We start from the raw sequence: 18,558 nt of genomic DNA, 5'->3' as shown, positions 1-18,558 counted from the left end.
GGGTACCGATAAGCCAACTACATTGTTTCATGACAAGATGACGAAGAACAAACTTAAAACGTTCTCTAACATCCAAATGAAGACACGCAGACAAGGTCTTGGCAAGGAGGTAATTTTGAAGGCTGACAGAAACCTATTTGGCCAGATGATACTTGTAGCTGAGAACAGAAAGCTACAAATGAGTGATGTCTTGACTCATCCCCTGGGTCCATTGCCATGGGCACTTGCCAATGGTGATGGGTCTATCCGCAAGACCAACAAGGCTGCCCTCGCAAGGGAGTTGGAGAGGAATGCTCGTCCTGCAGAAGTGATCCCCGAGCCCTCTGCAACCATCATTGATGGGATGAGCCTGGTTCAGAAACTGAAGGGAAACAATGCAACATTTGGCCAGCTAGCAGGCACAGCAATGAGTCGCGCTATCCATGAGGGTGCTAAGAGCAAGCGCATTGATATTGTCTTTGACGTCTACAAGGAGACATCCATCAAAGATACAGAAAGAGTCAACAGATATGAAGGCACAGGGATCCATTTCAAGAACATTCAACATGGGCACAACATCCAGCAGTGGAAAAAGCTTCTAAGTAGTTCCTCCAACAAGGCAAGTCTCATAAAGTTTCTGGTAGAAGAATGGAAGGCGAAACACCACAGGGAGAAGCTTGAGGAGAAGGAGCTGTATGTCACATGTGAGCAGCTCTGCTTTAAGATCACCAAAGAACAGTGGGAAGAGGCTGCTGACCTTAAGTCAAATCAAGAAGAAGCAGACACACGCCTCCTTCTCCATGCTCTTCATGCAGCAGAATCTGGTTACAAGTCGGTCATCATCACTTCGGAGGATACTGATGTCATGGTCCTGTGTCTGGGCATGTGCCACAAAATCCCATCCCACCTGTTCCAGAAATGCGGTACACAGAACCGGACAAGATTCCTGGATATCACCACTCTGAGCCGAACATTGGGAGGCAGCGTATGTGATTCATTGATTGGTATGCATGCATTTACAGGCTGTGACACCGTCAGTGCATTCGCTGGCCGTGGGAAGATGACGACACTCAAGCAGTTGAAGATGAACAAGACATACCAGGATGCCTTTCAGGAAGTTGGTCGTTCATGGGAAGTGTCTACCGAACTTTTTGAGAAGTTACAGGAAATCACCTGCCACATGTACCTGCCAACTACCCAAACAACTGAGGTAAACAGGCTCCGTTATCAGCTGTTCTGTGCCAGACGTGGAGTGGTAGAGTCAAGTCAACTCCCTCCTTGCCAGGACTGCCTTTTCATGCATGCACTGCGTGCAAACTACCAGGCTGCGATCTGGAGGAGAAGTCTGCAGAGCCAGCCATGGGTTGCAAACCCAACAGACTGCGGTTGGATGATAGATAACGACGGAAAGCTTGTTGTCAAGTGGATGCAAGGGGCACCAGCACCAGAAGCTATTATACAGCTACTGTCCTGCAAGTGTGTGCGGTCATGTGAACTTCCTCAGTGTACTTGCCTCAGCAATGGCCTGAAGTGCACAGACATGTGCAGATTACAGACATGCCAGAACAAGGGTACTGAAGACGAGCCAGTAGAACAACAGTCAGATTCAGAGTCCGATGTTGAAGATATTATGGAGTAACATATATATATATATATATATATATATATATATATATATATATATATATATGCACATGACATGTTCAGTGTGTATTTACATAACTTGGATTAAATTTTGTTACAAATACTACATCTAGTCACTCCGGGTGGTACCGATATCGTCATATTTGGTTCTTGGCTCATGCTAAAATTCCTGTGGAACACCTAAAGGGTTAACAGTTTTTAAAAATGAGTTTTGAACAGCTTGAGGGGTGTAGTTTGCAAAATGGGGTAATTTATGGGTGGTTTCTGTTATGTAAGCCCCTTAAAGTGACTTCAGAAGTGACTTGGTCCTTTGAAAAGTGGGTTTTGCTGTAAATGTGAAAAATTGCGCATAAAACTATAAGCCCTATTACGTCGTAAAACAATAAGGTTTCATTTTCAAAATGATGCCAATATGAAGTAAACATGTGGGGAGTGTAAATTAATAACTATTATGGGGGGTATCAGTATTTTTGTAAAAAGCAGAGAATTTCAAAGTTAAAAAATTGCCGATTTTTCCAAAATTTCCGAATATTTAGCATTTTTTTATATAGAAAGGTAAAATATATTGACTCCCATTTAGCACTGACGTGAAGTACAATATGTCACGAGAAAACAATCTCAGAATGGCTTGGATAGGTGAAAGCGTTCCAAAGTTATTAGCCCATGAAGTGGCACAGGTCAGATTGGCTTAGGCACTTGGGTACAAATAGGCCTAGGGCTGAAGGGGTTAATAAGCTACGTATATGTAAGGGCTATCATATCAAAAAATAAACTACAGACATGCATCTACCTAAAAATACCAAAGAGAATTAGTCACTCCGCTTGGTACCGATATCGTCAAATTTGGTTCTTGGCTCATGGACTATCTGCTCACTGTCCGCTGGGCCATTTTCACATCTACCTGTCTTGACTCAAATACGTGAACACGTTGATATTTTTAATATATAATTTTTGACCAAGCTGTATTGTAACATTTCGACAAACATAATTTACTGCCTATAAATAATAGAAAAGTCAAGTACATAGTGGTTGAGGTAGCATTATATTCCTGAACATAAGCACTTTATGGTTTTAGGCTTGGTAGCCTCATCCAGTTAAATGTCTGAAAAAGCTCTTAAGTGTATGCTCATATGACTCAATCAAGCAGAAAATATACATTTTCTGCAACTGTAGAAAAATGCAAAATAAAAATATCAGATCAGATGGTTAAACCTGTTAAAGACCAGGCTACTTTTAATTTTTGTGTTTTTATTTCTCTCCCCTTCTTCCAAGAGCCATAACTTTTTAATTTTTCCACCGACAGCCATACGAGGGCTTGTTTCTTGCCTTGCGAGACGACATTTTTCCTTATACCATTTTGGGTTAGATATGATTTTTAGATCACTTGTTGTCGCATGTTTCTGTGAAGCTGAAGGGACCAAAAAAAAACGTTATTTGGGCGTTTTGATCTTTCTTCTCTTTAGGGTTTTTAACCGAACCTGATCTGTTATCGCTGAGATACTACCACATACGTGCATTGTAATTCTATTTTTGTTTGTTTTAATATCTTTGTTGTGGGAAAAGTGGGGTGATTTTAATTTATGGTTTTAACTTCTTCCTATTAGTCTCCCATAGGGAACATGAGCCTGCGATCGTCTGATCACCCACTCTATACACAGCAATAAAACTGGCACTCTGTAGTAAAATTGAAGCCTGGCAGCACTGGAGTCTTCAGCACACCCCTGGCAACTTATCGGCACCACACCTGAAGATCACGTCGATGGGAGCGTAGAACAGCGCAACCCAAACCTCTCCCCATATCCCCTTCCCTCGGCTCTCGTGATTTAAATACAGCTTTCAGGGATAAACAGTAGCATTTAAAGAGATAACAGCAATGGGTGGACCTCAGCGCAGCGCTCCTGTGCGGTCAGCATAGCTGCTGCTACGGACGGCATAGCTGAATTTAGGCTTACGGCGTGCTCCGGGCTAGTCAAATTCACTGGAGTACCATGGCCAATCAGCAGAGATGGTAGCATCCTGGTCTGCTCCACCTGTGGTAGATACACCTGTATCTCGACTATCCAGGACAACCACCTTATCTCTCGGTGAGGCCCCACGGACAGATGCATAGAGTCTGTGGCCAAGTCTGCCTTTGAGGCAGCGGGCTTTGCCCTCTGCCCAGCTTACGCTGCTATTTGGGTATCTAAGGCAGTTACTGCTTGGCTGAAGCATTTATGGCGCAGTATTCTGGCTGGTTCCCAGGCGGCAGGCCTTGCAGATATTGTGGATCAGATCGCGCAGGCAGATATTTATGTTCGGCATCATTAGATGCTGCTGAATACTCAGCACAGGGGGCGAGCAATCGTGTGGCCATTCATCGCATTTTATGGCTCAAGGTATGGAGAGCAGATTTGTTATATATTTACCCTTCCAGGGGTCTCGCCTGTTCTGTAGAAGAACCAGTTTTGATCAAGCGATAGCTTCCCTGCTTCAAGCAGGAGTAATCATGAGGGTTCCTCCTTCAAAATCTTTCAGAAGGTTCTAGTCAAACCTAATCGCCATCCCCAAAAAGGATGGTTTGGTACGACCCATTTTGGATCTAAGACAGCAGAACAAACGGGTACCGCTGCATCACTTCAGGATGGAGTCGCAATGGTCTGTCGCAGCTTCCATGGAGGCTGGGAGTTTCAGTCCTTGATAGACATCCAGGATACCCATCTTCACGTACCTATCTTTCTGGCTCATAAGCGATTTCTTCGCTTTGCAGTCAACCAGGATCATTTTTCAGTTCAGGGCTCTTTCTTTAAAGCTGTGGTAACTGCACCCTGGTTGTTTACAAAAGTCCTGGCCCCAGTCATGGCTTTTATGCGGAACAGGGGGTTGGTGGTAATCCTCTACCTGGATGATATTCTGGTCAAGGCGCCTTACTTTTCCCAGAATCTAGAGAATTTTCAGATTGTTCTAGATTCCCTGGAACAATTCGGATGGATTGTCAATAGTGCAAAGTCTGTGTTAGTTTCCACACAGCAGCTTTGGTTCCTAGTGACGATATTCGATTCAGTTCAAATGTCAATTTTCCTTCCAGTGGAGAAGAGGCTAGCGCTGCAATCTTCTGTCCAAATTCTGAAGCAGCCAGAGAGTCATTCTCTCCGGTTTTGCATGAGTCTTGGGGACAATGGGTAGCAACGTTCAAGGCAGTCCCATTTGCACAATTTCATTCAAGGCCCCTACAGAATACACTTTTGGGACAGATCAATATAGTATCTAGACCATCCAGTTCTCCTATAACTTCACTTTCGCTAGTCTCAGGTGGTGGTTAACATCTCCCCTATTAATCCCAGGGTCCCTCTTTCTACCCCATCAAGTGGAAGGTTCTACCACAGATGCCAACCTTATCGGGTGGGGCCTGTCGTCTTCACTTGCTGGTTCAGGGATCCTACAACATTCAGGAGAGAATCATTCTGATCAATCTGTTGAAGCTCAGAGCTGTCCATCTGGCTCTTCTACATTGGCAGCACCTGGTGCTTGGATTGCCCATCAGTGTCCCATATCAACCGTCAAGGAGGGATGAGGAGTCTATCTGCTATGCCAGATGTGGCAGAGATACTGAGATGGGAAGGACAAAGTTCCTCTGATGTTAGCGGTTCATATACCCAGAGTGGACAACTAGGAGGCAGACTTCTTGAGCCTCCAGCAAGTAGAGGCATGAGAATGGGTTCTTCACTCAGGGATGTTTGAGTAGATTTGTCAGCAGCGGGTTGCACGCCAGATGTTGACCCATCAGCTTCCAGACTAAATCACAAGGTACCAAAATTTGTCGCAAGATTTTGGGATCCTCAGGCAGTCGTGACTGATACATTGGCAATTCCCTGGTCCTATTTCTCCCTGCCTTACCTATTCCTGCCTCTACCTCTTCTGCCCAGACTCATCAAGAAGGTCAAGGCAGAGGGGATTCCAGTTATCCTCATCGCGGCAGATTGGCCTCAGAGGGCCTGGTACGAAAACGTGTTCAACCTTTTGCCAGGTGTCCTTTGGACTCATCCTTAATGACCAGATATTATTATTATTATTATTGTTATAGCGCCATTTATTCCATGGCGCTTTACATGTAAGGAGGGGTATATATAATAAAAACAAGTACAATAATCTTAAACAATACAAGTCATAACTGGTACAGGAGAGAGGACCCTGCCCGCGAAGGCTCTCAATCTACAAGGGATGGGTGAGAATACAGTAGGCAAGGATAGAGCGGGTCATGCAGCGGTTTGGTCGATCGGTGGTTACTACAGGTTGTAGGCTTGTTGGAAGAGGTGGGTCTTCAGGTTCTTTTTGAAGGTTTCGATGGTAGGCGAGAGTCTGATGTGTTGTGGTAGAGGGTTCCAGAATAGGGGTGATACGCGAGTGAAATCTTCTATACAATTGTGGGAAGAGGAGATAAGAGGAGAGTAGAGAAGGAGATCTTGTGAGGATCGGAGGTTGCATGTAGGTAAGTACCGGGAGACGAGGTCACAGATCTTCTGTCTCAGGGTCCATTCTTCCACCAGAATTTACAGTCCCTCAATTTAACTGCAGGGTTATTGTAGCCGCGATTCTGAGGGCAGCGGGTTTGTCAGAATCAGTTATCAAAACCATGATCGGTATACAGAAGTGCTCCTCGCTGCGCATCTATCACCGCAGTTGGAAGGAATACTTTTGCTGCTGAGTCTTCTAGAATTTCTCTAGTGTCCTTTTCTCTGCCTGTACTGCTCTCCTTGTTGCAGTAAGCATGGCGCTTAGTTCTCTCAAGGGACAGGTGTCCGCCTTGACTGTCTTGTTTCAGAGAGATATGGCCTCTAGACCTCAGGTCAGGACCTTTCTTCAGGGGATATCGCTCACTAGACCACCCTATCGGCCTCCCCTTGATCTGTGTGACCTTAGTCTCGTTTTGGAGGCTCTCGTTTTCACCAATTGAGCCTCTCCGAGAGATTTCAGCACTTCATTTTGTATATAAATTAGATTTCATTATAGCTATTAACTCTATTGGGAGCAAGAGTGGAAAATTTGGTGATATTTATTTTCCCACCCCAGGGACAGCATTAGGACGTCCCATAATTCTGTGTCCCCCAATGAAGCGACCAAGAAATTGAGATATTTAGTATTCACCATAAAATCTGTTTCTCGATAATCTTAATAGGGGGACACAGCACCCACCCTTAATTGCACGGTTGGGCGTGCATTTGTTGTTTTTTTTAGGGGTGTAACAATTATTTTTGACCAAATGCGTCAATATCTGCTGGGGAGCAACCAATCTTCATTTAGAATGTCATCCTCCAGATGGAACCAAACTATCCCACAGTTTTGTATCCTTCAAAGAAGACTATCGAGAAATAGATTGGGGCTAATAATACAGGGGTGAACCTATTCAAATTTCACCAATCTTTGGGTGAAGCAAATGGGAAAACAGCACTTGAAATGTCAACTTTTAGATGGATTTGTCATGTTCCAGTTCGTGACAACATGTAATTTACTTGTTCAATATTTAAAGGGGAAAAAAAAACACAAAGAAAAAAACCCCATGTTTTTCAATTATTTGTACAAACACTCAGTGCCATTTTATCCATTATGAAGTAAAGGTGCAAGCCACCACCCTGGCTGGAACAGTAAAAATCCGGCCTGAAGATGGAGCAAGCTCTCTCCTTGATATTTATTGAAGGAGGTTCCAGCTGGCAAAAAGCCAAAACAGCTGAGCGAGATGGAGTTTTCTCCACCATACGGAACTAAGCTTCCAGGTAAATAGTTGCGGTGTACGTTAAACCGGCATGTAAACAGGTCTGCTGTTGGAGGATCCGGCAATGTAGAGGAGGCACAGACATTTCTAGGGTTGTCACACAATTACCTTTAGTGGACAAGCTTTTCCTTTATAAGATACATTCACACTGACCCATATTCGGTCTTAGGCTATGAACAAAACCGGACATTTTCTGCAGGAAATCCACGAGTTTTTTTTGCGTTTTTCTTGTGTTATTTTGAGCGAAATTTTCCACGTTTTTTTCCGGAGCTTCCCAATGCATTAAATAGCGGGAAATCCGCAAAAAATCCACAAAATTAATGGACATGCTGCGTTTTTTACCGCAATGCGTTTTTGCGGAAAAAAAAGCAACATGTGCACAAAAATTGTGGATTGCATTCTATTAATAGGATGCTTAATGGATGCGTTTTTTTTTTTTGCGGTTTTATAGCGAAGAACGCGAAAAAAAACGCGAAAAATCTGGAGCCTTATTGTATGAGTGTTTCTATGTGGCAATACCAAAGAAAGAAAATCACTTCTCAAAACTTCTTGCCTCGGAGATCCCAAAGTAGAAAAAAAAAAAAAAAGTTCCCAAGGCAGCAAATGGTTAAAGAAATGCTGCGGAAGGCTTCAGCTAGATACTTAATGAAGCTGGTAATGGATACTTATTACAATGTAATAAAAAGTAATTCCCTTTAAACTACAAATGATTTGCACATAAAAAAATAGAGGCTGAATAGCGGAGATTCCCAGGTCGGAGCCTGTGCATATTTGCCAGTATGAGGTGGCGGGTGTTATCACAGGTCATAAAAACCTGCACAATGCAGTACTGGTGGGGCAGGTTCATACCACAAAGGTGCTGAAGAACTGAAACAGCCCAAGGCCATGTTTCCCCGACAGTCAACACGTGATCAGCAAGAAACGAAACACAGGACTGACAAGGGGAAAAGGAATGTGACTGCAGCAGAGCGAGCCGTGACCGACAGAATGAAACCACTAATGCTGGATTTATTGGAAAGTTATGAGCGCAGGATCAAAGTACACCCATAAGGGGAAACCATGACACAACCACAGGAATTAGGGAACATAGATGAGCTGAGCAGAATTAAAACATATGGACCCAAACAGTGTCGGACTTGGGTGCCAAGGGCTCAACAGAAACATCAACTCTAGGGCCCCACTTTTCAGCTACATTCAGACATTTCTATAGATATACACTGGGTAGATTGTTAATATGCTGCCTTTGTCTGTACATAGTGAATCAAATGTATTGTGCCAAGTACTGCTCATATAAGAGGGTGGTGGTGCACTCCTACACAGGAGCCCACCGGAGGATTCTCCTGTGGGCCAGTCTGAGGCTGGACCCAAACGTATACATTATATTGTAAGATGACACATTTATATAGACATATGGTACATATAGATACACAGTATATATTCACATATAATTATACAAAATACAGACAATTGATATGCCTACATAAAAAGGAGACTAAAACCACTTCAACGCCGTGTCCAGAAATGGCTGCAGCATCTGAGGCGTCTCAGAGCATTCCAATAAAAAGTGAAACCTTGCATCCTATCCTATTCTCATCATCCACACGAGAAGAAGAAGGTGAAAGAGACAAGGAGTCGGGCAGAAGCTTTACTGCAAATCATGGAGCATACGTGACAGGAGACTGGTACAGAAGCAGGGGCCCAGCCTTAGGACGGGTCCCCACACAAACTTGTAAACTCACATGCCTTTGTGTCGGGAACACTGCGCTCAGTCTGGGCATTGCAGGCCATGTACGGACTGGAAAATACGCACGTCTAGATCTTGGCTTAGCCGACAGGGAAGTTAATTAATCTTTACTGCCTTATCGCAATTATTAATGTAAGGACTAGTGGAAAGTTTAAGACCCATTTCGACTATACGATAATCTTTCCCCAATTATTGAATTCTGTAAACATGCAATCACCTGACAAGAAAGCAGAATGCTCGCTCCTTGAGTGATTAGAGCAATCATGCAGGCATTAAATGGAATCTGTCACCACATTGGACCTATCTAAACTAATATGGGCATACAGGTTACAGACTGCTGAAAAAGTCATATCTGTGTCTCAGAGGCCTTGTGGTTGAGAAATCATCTTTTATTACTTTATGCAAGTGACCTCTTCCAGGCTCTGGGGAGGACCCTGACTGGAAGATGACTCTCCCCCCCAGAGATTACTTTAACCCCTTAATGACCAGAGGTATTTTCGTATTTTGGTTTTTTGCTCCCTTCTTCCAGAAGCCATAACTTTTATATTTTTCTGTCATTATGATCATGTGAGGGCTTGTTTTTTTGCGGGACAATTTGTACTTTTGAACAACACCATTAGTTTAACATATCGTGTACAGGAAATCGGGAAAAAAATTTCAAGCGCGGTGAAATTGCAAAAAAATTAGTGCAATTCCACAGTAGTTTCTTGTTTTTGTCTTTTTACCATGTTCAATTAATGCTGAAACTGACCTGCCATTATGATTCTCCAGATCATTACAAGTTCAATGACACCACACATGTCTAGGTTCTTTTTTATTTCAGTGGTGAAAAAAAAAAAAATCCAAATTTTGGTGAAAAATAAAAACAAAACAAAAAAAATGGTGCCATTTTTTGTGAACTGAGACTGGGTGAGGGCTTATTTTTTGCGCGCTGAGCTGACGTTTTTAGTGATACCATTTTGGTGTAGATTCGATCTTTTGATCGCCCCTTAATACATTGAATGGGGCGAATGGGGGTGACTTGAACTTTTATATATTTTTTACTTATGTAATATTTGTAAAAACTTTTTTTCTGCTTTTTTTCATGCTTCAATAGTCTCCATGGGAGACTAAAAGCTGCAGTACTTTGATAGTCTCTGCTACATACAGGCGATGATCAGATCCACTGGGTGTAGCAGAAATGCTAACTGGCTATGAGCGCCGGCCACCGGCGGAGCTTATAGCAATCAGGCAATGACAACCATAGAGGTCTGCTGGAGACCTCTGGTGGTCAGGCCGACCCACTGGTGACCAGTGATCATGTTACAGGGTCACCGATGGGCGGGATTAAGCGCAAGTTAAATGCCGCTGTCAAAAATTCACAGCAGCATTTAACTAGATCGCGATTCCACCCGCAGCTGTTGCGGGCACGTCAGCTGTATAAATTAGGTGCGAACTCAGCAGCGGAGCCCTCATCAAACGGGAAGTCCAACATTGGAGTACTACTACGCCCGATGTCGGAAAGGGGTTGAATAAAAGGAGTTACCAGTGAGAGACAAGTAACTAACACAGCACAGGAGAAATGGAACATATGTTTCAAACACATTTTCTTGCTTCTCTCTCTGCTGAATTGTAAAAATATTGCAACCCTGAGATGGAAGACGGAGCTGAGGGGAACCTGCAGACGTGTTGGGTATAATCACACACAGCTCTGCAGTGAGATCAGGAGAGCGACCATTACACATCACACTGGTAACTCCCCGGTTATATGTAATAATCTCAGAGTTATCTCCAGGCAGCGTCCTCCCCATAGCCTGGAAGAGGTCATTTACAGAAAGTGATATACAGGTATCACTCTCCTCAGCAGTCTATAACCTGTATGCCCATATTAATAGTTTAGATAGGTCAAATGTGGTGACAGATTCCCTTCATAATCATTGCTCTTGAAAACACAGTCTTGTGTAAACAGGTGATATGCTGCACATAATATGACATTGTAAGTATACAGAATAATCATATTAGTGATCCGTTAGCATAGAAGTCTTGTAAGCCGGGCTAATTAGGCCATTATATGACCACCACCATTGATGCTGTATATAACCGATCGGAAGTTATTTAATGGATGCGGTCGGCTCGTCTCAATATGGTATAGGTCAGCTTTGAGAAGCTACACTTCGTGCATCTATGAATGGTGACCAATCCTATTTTATGTAGACGTGTGTACATGCCCTTACTTTACTACCTTCTGGACATTAGGTAATGTACTGTTTTGCCTTCAGCTACATGACAAAAAAAGAGAAACATTTTTTCTAAGTGATTGTACTTTCCACACAATTAGGGTTGAGGCAGTGACTCCAGGAAGTGTTCATGCTATCTGTACATGATATTTCACAACCTAGATTGAGCATGCTATTATACAGGAAATATCGGTGTTACATGGTAAATCTACGCATTGTGCCTCGTGCTAGTAGAGGAGCCAAACATTTTTCCATTTTACTATATTGGAGATACTCCGCACTATCTAAGACAAATCTACACCCAGTCTTCTGTGTAAGAAGGGTACTAGTACAATTGTGATATGTCATATGTCAGCCAATGATGGGACCTACTGTCAGCCAAAACGCCTCCATCTATAGAAGGATAACATGTCGTTAACTTTAAAGGGGGCCCCGACAGCGGATACATGCTGTCCAATCCACGAGCAGCATGGATCAGACCCTAGATATGTGATTTCTGCCGTATATGTTTAAAGCTGCGGCATTTCAGAGAAAAAGTTTAATACGCATCAGAGAAACAAGTCCTTGGGGGCTGATCTGCCCAGAAAGCACAGGTCTCTCCCTATACATGCACCCAGGGAGAACATGGTCACTCCAGGGAGCAGGCGGGAAGAAGTGGTTAATAAACTATGGGTCAATTTGTCAAAGCTTTTAAGCCAGAAAAAGGTTTGAAGTGTCACATATTTTGGCGCAACTCGAGGCTGCGCTTAAGTTTTGCCACTTTTGGCATTCTCATGCTACCTTTGCCCAGCTACGACAAAGTGGGCAGGGGTGGCGCAGTACAAGGGTGTGGTGATCGGTACTCATCAACTTCCTGACAAGCAGCAGCGTTCGATACGCCTCAAGCCTTACTCCTGCTAGGACTGGAGTAGGATTTGTGGGGAGGCGCACAGAGAGGTGTATGCCACTTGTCTGATGCGCTTGACTGATGATGAGACGTATGCCTCTTCATGAATCAGGAGTGTGACTTCAGTATATCCCTTCAAGACCGGCGTGAACAACACCGGTCTTCATGAATCGTGCCTAATGTATTTCTCAGAAACACCACGGCATTTCAGAATGATACATATATGGCTCAATTCATACAGCCAGTGTGTGATACATGATTCCCTTTAATATGGCTGCTCTTCAACAATGTGCAGGTGACTAGAGGTCGAATGACTTGTGTAGGAAAGCAAAAATTCCCTAAAAAGGAAAAAAAAACCAAAAAAAAAAAAAACTATCTTTCTCAGATGTGCTGCTCCAGTCACCTCTCTGCTACAGCCAACCACAGTAGGATTATGGCTTTTGGTCCTAGCACAGCTTAACCTCTGCTGGATCCGTGGGGGTGAAAAGAAGCGATTTTGCCTTAGTTTGTTATTCCTTCCTCATCCATGTCACTCGTAAAATTTTTATTGAGGCCCTTTAACACTAGTTTTAATTAGATAAGTATTAGTGATGAGCGAATATACTCGTTACTTGAGATTTCTCGAGCATGCTCGGGGGACCTCTGAGTATTTTTTAGTGCTCGGAGTTTTAATTTTTCTTGCTGCATCTGTTAGCCAGCTTAAGTACATGTGGGGATTCCCTAGCAACCAGGCAACCCCCACATGTACTTATGCTGGCTAACAGATGTAAATCATTCAGCCGCGGCAAGAAAAACTAAATCTCCGAGCACTAAAAAATACTCGGAGGACCCCCGAGCGTGCTCGAGAAATCTCGAGTAACGAGTATATTTGCTCATCACTAATAAGTATTGCTTAGCCTGGGGATGAAAAATAAAAAGACACTTGGGGGATATGCAATATACTTATCTGAATGAGGTTTAGGCCTGTCCCACACGTCCAGATAATTCCGGTACCGGAAAAATCGGTACCGGAGTTATCCGTGTCCATGTGCTCACGTGGCACATCAGTATGGCACACGTGCGGCAGCCGTGTGCCGACTGGGTACCACACGGACCATGCAGGAGACAGCGCTAGAGATAAGCGCTGTCCCCTGCATCTGGTGCTGAAGCCGCCATTCATTTCTTCTCTCCAGCAGCGTTCGCTGGAGAGAAGATATGAAAAATCATTTTTTGTTGTGTTTAAAATAAAGATCCCTGTCACCATCCCCCTCCCACCCCTTGTGCGCCCGCCCGCTGGAAAAAAAATACTCACCCGGCTCCCTCGCTGCTTCCTCTCAGCGCCGCAGCTTCTTCCTGTATGAGCGGTCACGTGGTAGCGCTCATTACAGTGATGAATATGTGGCTCCACCCCTATGGGAATATGCGGCACCACGTGACTGCTCATACAGGACAAGCTGCGGTGCTGAGAGGAAGCAGCGAGGGAGCCGGGTATTTTATTTCCAGCGGGCGGGCGCACAGGGGGTGGGAGGAGGGTGGTGACAGGGATCTTTATTTTAAACACAAAAAAAAAAAATATTTTTCATATCTTCTCTCTAGCGAACGGTGCTGGAGAAAAGAAATGAATGGCGGCTTCAGCACCACAAGCTGGGGGGACAGCGCTTACTGTAGCGCTGTCTCCTGCACGGCACACGGACAGCATCCGTGTGCGGTACGGGTTTTACACGGACCCATTGACTTTAATGGGTCCATGTGATCCGTGCGCTCCCACAAACACTAACATGTCTCCGTGTTTTTCAAACGGACACACGGTCCGTGAAAACACGCTGATGTGCAGAGACACATTGATTTTAATGTGTCTATGTGAGTCAGTGTCTCTGGTATGTGAGGAAACTGTCACCACACGTACCGGAGCCACTGACGTGTGAAACCGGCCTGACAACAATCCAAAAAAAGTTTACAATAGAAATGAAAAAAAAAAAAAAAACACATAAAAAACAGCTTTTTGTGACCGTACTAATTGGAGTCAAAATACTTTGCGGTCCTTCACGCTCGAAAAACTCAACAGTTTCTCACACAGTTTTACAGAAAACGTTTTTCCAACACTTCACTAACAGTCCGCTTACCAGCTCTGCAGTTCGGAGAAGGTCTGCTTCATCTTTTTGATCGAGGCATCCATTTCTTCCTTCACAACAATACGATACCTCGCCAGGGACACAGAGCAGCGCTGCAGGTCCTTCACAGACTTCTCAATATTAGCACCTGTGAAATAACATACATGCGAATATCGTATGCAGAGTAAATGCAGTATTCTGCAGGCCACACAATTTATTTCAATCTTTAGTCGATAATTTGTCTCAGTTATTGTGCACACGATGCAGATTTAGTGCAGAATTGGTGGAGAACTGCAGCAGATTTTTCTGCTGCAGAAACGCTGCATAACTGCACTGTGATTTACAGTACAATGTAAATCAATGTGAAAAAAAAAAGCTGTGCACATGGTGCAGAAAAATCTGCGCAGAAACGCTGCAGATTTCAAAGAAGTGCATATCGCTTCTTTTGTGCAGTTCTGCAGCGTTTCTGCACCCCTCCATGATAAAAATCTGCACTGGTAAAATCTGCACAGAAACTGCACAGAAACTGAACAGAAACTGCATCAAATCTGCACCTGCGTTTTCTGCCAGGAGATGCAGATTTAGTGCAGAAAATTCTGCACCACATTTCCTACGTGTGCACATAGCCTAAAGGTCTGAGAATATCGCATTTCATCCCCACATTTGATGTGTATGGCTATGTGCACACGTTGCGGATTCGGCTTAGGAATTTCTGGTGCGGATTCTGTCTCTCCTGGCAGAAAACGCACCTGCGGTTTTTTGTGCAGTTCCGCAGCGTTTTTTTGTGCGTTTTTTGCTGCGGTTTTCTTGCGGATTTGCTGCGTTTTTTACCCCTGCGGTTTTCTATAATGGAATGGGTACAAAAACTCTGCAGATTCACAAAAAAGAATTGACATGCTATTTCTTTAAAACCGCAGTGTTTCCGCAGCGGATTTTCCGCAAAGTGTGCACAGCATTTTTTTTTTTCTCATTGATTTACATTGTACTGTAAATCAATTGCGGATCTGCAGCATTTCTGCACCTCAAAAAACGCTGTGGATCCGCAGAGAATCCGCAACGTGTGCACATACCCTCAAGCAGGCGATTTCCTGGTATCAACAATAAAGCTCCTGTCATTATTTTACCTCAGTATGTGTAAGCCAAAACCAGAAGTGGAACAAAGAGGAAAACGTATAATAGAAACATATGCACCACTTCTGTGTTTATCACCCACTCCTGGTTTTGGCTTACAAATACTGAGGTAATTAAAATACTGACCAAATACTGAACGTGTGACCATGGCCTTAGAGGGGTCAAGTGCCCTTCTGGCCTCTGTCAGGCTAGAATATGGTACTATATCTTTACTTCTGCACTAGTGATGAGCTGCTCGGGTGACCTACGAGTATTTGTTAGTGTTCAGAGATTTAGTTTTTGGCACCTCAGCTGAATGGTTTACAGCTACTAGCCAGGCTGAGTACATGTGGGGGTTGCCTGGTTGCTAGGGAATCCCCACATGTAATCAAGCAGGCTAGTAGCTGTAAATTATTCAGCTGGCGAGATGAAAACAATCTCCGAGCAGTCAAATACTCGGGAGACCATCCGAGCGTGCTCGGGAAAACCCGAGCAACGAGTACACTCGCTCATCACTGTTCTGCACATAAAACGCAAATGAAAGAAAGAAAAAACAAAATATTCTTGGTGAAGTTTTTTTCCAGTTACAATTTTCAGTTAAGATCTTCATTCTCGCCATTTAGACTGATTCAAAAGGTAGATGGTCTGGATAACACATGTTAGATAAAGAAGCACTCCTGACAATAAAGGTTACATCTTAAATCTTTTTAAATATGTACATGATGTAGTGTAGCTGCATTAAAATACTGTACTTACTGAACGCTACCTTCTCTAGTTTCCAGCGCCACTCCGGTCCTCTTCTGGGTCACGTGTCTGCTGCTCTCGTCTGCCGGCTCACACCAGGGTGCTACTTCCACCAAAGCTTATAGAGCTCCAGAAGGAAGCTCCAGAGACTTACATAGTCAAATGGACTTCTGGTCCACACACAAACCCCTGTGTAATCCGGTGAGTCCGATTCGAATTCATGTGCACCAGAAGAGGACACGAGCACCACTGGAACCCGGCGATTGGTAGGAATGTTAATACAACTACACTCCATGCACACATTTAGAAAGATTAAGGGAATAGTATTTTTGTTGGGAGTGCTTCCTTCACTTATCTTACCGAGCTTCCTAGATCCTGAGGATGACTGGACATCCTCTGCTAAAGATGAAGACAGAGACTGAGAGCTAGACACGCTTCCAGAGCGAGCTTTGCTGTGCCTATAGTCTGAGGGGGCAGGTTTCTGTTGCCGATTCTGTGGAACACGAGGTGCAGACAGCTTGAGATCTAGATCTGGACGGCCATTTTGAAACGTAGAGGCTGTGAAGAGAAGACCACAGTTTACATGAAGAGTAGTAAGGGATGATGCAAGTTATTGCTAGAATGATTTTTCTTACAATTACTGTAGAAAAAAATCCAAATAATACCCATGGTTCGACCAATATGTACAGATTCCCTAGCACTTGTATTGTCAAAATATGAAGTTCTATAAATACTCATAAAGAGATAGAAGTCCTGTAGCACGTAAAAAGAAAAAAATAAAGCTGATCATGGTGGGTCCCTGCTTGTGTTCATTTCTCCTACAGCAACACATTGAAATCTAATCTGTTGGAGAGACTACCCTCCAAAAGGGGAGATCAGCCATCTGCGCTCTATTCTGACTAACGGAGTGTTGACCTAGCCCCACCATTCTACCAATGTCATAATGGGGCACACAGGCTGCTTAAACCACACATCCCCTTATATTTTAACCCTCAAAAGTTAATGACCTCAATGCCCAGCACTTCAATTTCTCTCTCACCAGAATGATTGGCTACAACAGGGGTAGTTGGCTCGGAGTCTTCCAGTTCTCTGGCATCTAAAGAAAGTGTATCCAAGCCTTCACTGAGTGAATCCACAGACTCAGTGTCATGGGTGGAACCATTAATGTGATAACCATTGAGTCCACTTTTGTCAGAAGATGCTGCGTTCTTCTCCAGCTCCGCAGACGCTGCTTTTCCAGGCTCCACTGCATTGGGGGCAGGTGCAGGCTCAGCTTTGGGCTTCGTCTTCTTCTTCTTATTCTATTGGAGAATGTGCAGTTACACCAGAGACAAATGCTGTGGTTACACACAGAGCAGCTAGAGGAACACACTTTAGAATGGTCGTGGAGGAACACGCTTTGGTTAAGGGAACTATTGCTTCATAACACACAATAAATCATCCTGGGAATTAACTTTACAGTGATCAGGAGATATGACTTGGAATATGCAGTATTAACAAAAGTATTGTCGGTGGAAATCTAACCATTGTCAGGGAATCCTGGTTATGGGTTTATTTCATGGGAAATGCACTTGACATTTACATTGACTGTAATGTGGAAATTGCCATATGATTGCACAGTAAATAATTCTAGATAAACAGACTTTTCACATGACATGGCCCTCAAGTACAGCAATTATTTCACGAGGTTTAAACTCTATGGTCTAGCTTAAACAGGACTTATTGGTTACGAAAAAAGCAAAGTAACTGCTGATTATATTAGGAGACCTTTCTCAAGTACAAATGGGTTTTCACTCATTTCACCAGACTGTGTGCAAAATCTAGTGAGTATTTTTCTGGTCTTTACTAATGAATCAGTGAATCAAGGGTGAAGATTTATGAGCCTGACCCTTACTTCATACTGATATTTATGTAATTAATATTATGTAACACAATGCTCCTCTGTACTATGTAGCGGAAATAAAAGAATACAGAGGCTTCTAATGGATTAATCTGTAAAAGAAGAAGCTGCTTGTGAAGGGCAAACCTGAATCTCTCACTACATACTGTGCACAGACAGCTGTAGCTCCCTCATAAGAAGTCAGTGACAGATTTACCACAGTTTTTTCTAGCTACCCCCTGCTATGCCCAAATACCCAGTAATGTCAATACACAGCATGAAGACGGCAGCCCAGATCTCATGTGTTTCCATGCTGCACACTCCAAGTCTCCAGTTCCCTACAGTAGTATTTCTCTGCTTAGAGACAGGAAGTCTCACACAGGTTGCAAAATAGTGAAATAGCAGAGAGCCTGGACCAGACCGCCCCGCAGGTGAGAATAATAAAAGTTATTTTTCTTCTCTTACAGGTCAGGTTGGGGGCAGATATACAGCATTTAAGAATGCTGTATATCAGCCCTGA

General features: G+C 43.6%; 1 protein-coding gene across 2 annotated transcripts in view; it reads right to left on the bottom strand.

The window, feature by feature from the left end:
- Positions 1-18,558, bottom strand: part of SPATS2 (spermatogenesis associated serine rich 2) — a 119,253-nt gene that overhangs the window by 11,934 nt on the left and 88,761 nt on the right. For both annotated transcript variants that reach the window (XM_077297507.1, XM_077297508.1), the window contains 3 exons: positions 17,199-17,460; positions 16,520-16,717; positions 14,318-14,453 (listed from right to left, as the gene is read on the bottom strand). In XM_077297507.1, the coding sequence (XP_077153622.1) occupies positions 14,318-14,453; positions 16,520-16,717; positions 17,199-17,460 (596 nt within the window). The remainder of the gene's footprint in view (positions 1-14,317; positions 14,454-16,519; positions 16,718-17,198; positions 17,461-18,558) is intronic.

This window comes from Ranitomeya variabilis, chromosome 3, assembly GCF_051348905.1.
Source record: "Ranitomeya variabilis isolate aRanVar5 chromosome 3, aRanVar5.hap1, whole genome shotgun sequence".
Lineage (NCBI taxonomy): Eukaryota > Metazoa > Chordata > Amphibia > Anura > Dendrobatidae > Ranitomeya > Ranitomeya variabilis.
This window is presented reverse-complemented; position numbering and strand designations above follow the sequence as displayed.